Below are 4844 nucleotides of genomic sequence, written 5' to 3' on the forward strand. Positions count from 1 at the left end.
CAAGGGGCGGGGGTTGGGGGGGGGGGGGGGGGGGGGAATTGACAGTGCAGCCTTCAAGGCAGGGGTGGAAAAGCTGCTCAAATTGTTCAGGGGCCTCTGGAGCACACACCCTCCCTCCCAATACCTGGGAACCCCTCCACTCCTCTCTGGGAGGCTTGATGGTCTGGGTGCTTTATTGAACCTTGGTGGTATTGTGGCAGCAGCATGGTCCCTAAAAGATGAGGTTTCTAGTTGGAACCTGCAGCAGTGTACACGCAGACACTTCCGTCCCAGGACTGTCGTGAACTGGTTTCCAATGAGGAACAGTTAAAGTATTATATCTGGCCATCCCCTGAGATACTGCAGTTTGATATGAAATGAGGAAACGTTCAGGTTTCACTTTTGGCCAATATTAACTTTGTAAATGGCAGCCATACTAGCAAGCTTGTAATGAATTGGTAGACTGTGAAAGCGAATTCAGTGTGATAGGATGTGCTTCTAGTGAAAAGCACATTATCTAGTAAAGGTATACTATCTCTGATTCAATCCCATTAAAAACCCCTTCTCAGTTACTTTTCAATCCAACATTATAGAATTATTTTTTTTAAACAGCCACATTTCTTTTTTCAGAAAAAGAAAGCAAAGTTTAGGTAACAACTGGATCATATGATGTATGTCTTAATTTATTTCCTGCCTTTTATTAGTGATCTGGGAATGCAGCAAAAGGTGACTACTGTTACTTTACTGCATGAAGTTTCATATAAATTCCAACTATGAATATGTGATCACTTGTCATGTGGAAAAATAAACCCTGCCATCTCTCTGTCACTGAAGATGGAAGGATGTTTACAGTTTTCATTATTTCTTTTTTAAAAAAAAAACACTTTAGAAGGTTACTGAAAGCTGCTGTGAAGAGAAAATATTTTACCTAGAGTCATTTAATTTTTTTGTGTAGGGTTTTATAAAGAAACACTGGAAGTTACTTACTGGAGCATAACTTATACATACATAACAGTATAATATGTAACTGCAAAATGTTTTGGTTCATGTTCACAATGCCTGTGGGAATAAAGCTCTACATGCAAATGTGTTATGGAGACATAAATCTACAATTTGCAAAAGGAAAGAAGCAGAGTTCCATCATGTGCAGTGAATAAGGGAACTCTATGTGTGTGAGCACTAAATGGGATTCTGATGGGCTTTTGTTATGCCATCTTTTCACTGCATCCTGCCTCCCAGACTTCTCTATTGTTATCTTCTTCTTCTAATCTTCTATCAGTTTTCAGAATCATATACAACTTGTACTGTTTACTGTGTAAAATTACAAAATTGAGGAAAAGTCCTGGCAGATCCACCTCCCTGAAGAGTCGGACTGTAATTCCACTGTCTGTTGTTCCATTTTCATTTACCTATGTATGCATAATTTGCGGTGTTTGGTTTGTAGCCTTCTGTGAAATTTTAAGTTCTATTTTGATTTTATGGTGGTTTAATGCTTTTAATATCAAAGAATTTGCATTGCATTCTGTGGACTGCTATGGCAAAAGGATAAAATCACAGCATCTCTAAACTTTGAATGGCACCATTATCTCTCTGTGTTAATGAAATGATTTTAGTATTACAACAAATGAGTTTTCCAAATCCATTTGTATTAAAGGGAATTGGATTGTAATTAGAGCATATTTCAGAAAGAATAAAAGGGTCCATGATATGTGCTTAGCTCTTAAGCACCTAATCCTGTATTAATTGTGCTTTGGGCACATCTGCCCTCATGTACAAAGGACTTTGACAGGAAAGATTAAAATGCAGTAATGTTTTAAAGGCTAAATAGCTCCTCCAGCAGGATAGCACTGTAATGAGACTCATTTCAAGAATGTATTACTACCTCTTTCACAGAGATGTTAAATGTGTGTGTATGTCTATATTGAATATATAAATTAATATATTATAGATATGTAAAATAAATAAAACAATAACTCTGTAAAACCTCTTTTGAGCAAAGCCCGTCAATAAGCCATATTATGGGATCCATATCTGTGTTTTATTGTCCCATTTGAATGGTAAAGTAACTGAGATATTAAGCTGTCTAAGAGAAAACATGTGGCTTTGTTGTGTGTCAGAATACCCTTTTTTCCTTTAAATTTAGAAAAATTGTGCTACACAGGGGTGATATGAAAACAGTTTCAGCATGGGCAGCTGTCATGCAGGTGTTCCACGCAGCTGTGTTGGTTAGCATTGAACTCCAGTAGAGTGGGCCACCCATTTTAATCGGTGCTGTGCTTAAATCTGAAATTCTGAAGATTTCTTAAATCTTCTGTGGAGAAAACGTGGGAAAGCTTGCACCTTTTTTCTAGGAACTCTGTCCTCAGTGGGATCCATGAATCTTCTTCACTTGGCTTTGGATGCTCCACATGCTCTGACAGTGCCATCCTACGTGGATGCCACTGAATAATGTTTAGAATCATCACAATTTGGTCTGCACTTGGCTTTCTCTGAATGAACGTGTGTGTGTGTGTGTGTGTGTGAGAGAGAGAGAGAGAGCGAGAGATGAAGGCTGTGGATGCATGTGTGTAAATATGAAGATACTTTGTAGCAAATATGGATTGTTATGGTTGACATTCCAGGTACACAAGAAGAATTATTTTACTCATTCCTGTTTACAATGTTTTTAACAATATTATGGTTTGTTTTTCAGCCTCTGTCCTTTTAACTATTTATTAGTCAGCCAGTTTGAGGGTTAGGATAAATAATATATATGCCAAAAATTCTTTCTGTACTTAGTTGTTAAGACAGTTTACCATTCTTTTGAAATATAAAGCTGCTTCAGTATCATTTTAGATTTTTTTGAAGGCTTTTTCCTTGCAGTTTCACACTTGTTGAGAAGCATATGACTCAGAATTGTTGAGAAGAGAATGTAGGTTAATTTGAGTGCTAAATTGAGCAAAAATTGAGGGAGAGCCTAGTCAGGGAGCAGGGGACTTGCATCTACTTGTCTCACTTCACTGCAGTCTTGCTTTCCTCCCTGTTTTTTTGTGTTTCGGCATAAATTATTAATGTCTGACTCTTTCTAATTGCAGCCTGTTCGAGCACTATTGCTACACTCGGGGTGGCATGCGCCATACTTCTTACACTTGCATCTGTGGCAGGTAGGATAATTTTGTGTGTTGTATTTCTGTAACATTTATTATCAAATCCCCATTGGAGATATGTAAAACAGTTTTATGGGTATATAATATGTTTTGTCCAAGTACAGTAAGCATTTTTACTTGGGAAGTAATACGGAAATGCCTAGGGCTGTGCCTTAATGCAATAGCTAGGTTAAAGACTATTGTATTCAGGAGATTACATGATGTTTGCGGTGATTGACAGGATCGTGTTTATTACTCATATCTGCGTGGCCATTGGGTTTCTTTATTAAATAGCATTATGAAGAAAGACACAAGATCTGCCTCCTATAACTCAATAAGTGTTTGACATATTCTTACTTTGGATCACTTTCAAAATTTCTGGTCTCTAAATTTATTATGCATTGAAGTTGAACTAATTTTTTCAGAAAAATTTTGCTTCGTGTCTCTGCTCACTTAATATCTGCTACTTAAATATAGACAATATAGTTAGAACAATTACTGATATACTGGATTTGTAATTCCAGAAGTACAAATGTTTAATTTGTAGCACAAAGTGCCCTTAGCACCAACTTTATACTAGAGAAATGTCAAACTTACTCTGTGGAGAGGGTTGAACTGAAGCCCACATGGTAACTCGAGTTCACAGCAGATTTCCCCCCTGATAACAGTGAGAAGTTTCTGTTATCGATGGTGAAAAAGGAGTTTTGTAATAACTACATTTTGTTAAAGCTAATGTTGCATTCTACACAGGCCAAAAGTAAACCAGGCATGTTGTAGACTACTGTTTCCTTTGTGCTGTCTCTTTAGTTGCTTATGTGTAAATAATGAGACCACATTTTTGTGCAAAGTTGATGTAATTTCGTGTGTAATTTTGGTACTAAAAGTATGTACATAAATTGTGGGAAAACTGGTTACTTCTTAAGTAATGCTTAGCTTGGGAATTATCACTCCCATGGAATGGTAGGATGGTTAACATAGTTTATAGCCTTCCCTGAGATACTGTTGCAGGTTAGTATAGAAGTTTGGGGTGAAACTTAGAAATATAATCTTCACAGTTATGATGGCTTCTCATTTATTTTCTGCAGTACCTGCCTCCTGTTATGGGACCTGGGGAACATCCAAGAGAAGTCCTATCGGGCATCTTTACACGTGCTCGGTGAGGGCCGACGCTTTAATTTAAGCGGCTCTTGGGAACTGCTGTAATTAAAGCGCCCACAGTGTCTCGTTTATGCAGCATCCCATGCTTCAAAATGGTGGCAGAGGTGCTTTAACTAACGCTCGTTTGACAAGCTTCAATCAAGTTAATTGAGTCTGCTCTAACACGCTGTAATTACAGCACGTCGGAGCAGGCATCCTGTGCACCCATCATGCCCCCATTCCAGGTGTCTGCTTTGTATCTGTATACCCTGAGAAGCAAATTACTTTGTATATAACTTGGACTACAGTTACTGTACTCTAGTTACTAGCAGTACAGTGACTGTAGGCTAAGTGAATATGCATAATGCATCACTCTCCAATTCCACTGCAGTCCATGTGTGGGCACCACCTTCCTCCCACCCTTCACATCACAGATGGACACCCCAGCCTCACCCTCAGCTCTTTGGCCACAGGCAACCCTGCTGTACTATGCTACACAGCTGGCACCATGAGCCAAAGTCGGCCTGGTACTACAGGAAGTGCTGTGCCACACTGCACCACACCATGCTGCCCCCTGCAGCAAGGCAGCAAGTGAAGGGTGGG

At 38.9% G+C, this 4844-nt stretch overlaps 1 protein-coding gene across 3 annotated transcripts in view; it reads left to right on the top strand.

The window, feature by feature from the left end:
• Positions 1–4844, top strand: part of PEPD (peptidase D) — a 284355-nt gene that overhangs the window by 170506 nt on the left and 109005 nt on the right. For all 3 annotated transcript variants that reach the window (XM_019505586.1, XM_019505588.1, XM_019505587.1), the window contains one exon: positions 3054–3122. In XM_019505586.1, coding sequence (XP_019361131.1) covers positions 3054–3122 — 69 coding nt within the window. The remainder of the gene's footprint in view (positions 1–3053; positions 3123–4844) is intronic.

Source organism: Gavialis gangeticus, unplaced genomic scaffold (genome assembly GCF_001723915.1).
Source record: "Gavialis gangeticus isolate Ggan-Ray unplaced genomic scaffold, GavGan_comp1, whole genome shotgun sequence".
In the NCBI taxonomy this organism is placed as follows: domain Eukaryota; kingdom Metazoa; phylum Chordata; order Crocodylia; family Gavialidae; genus Gavialis; species Gavialis gangeticus.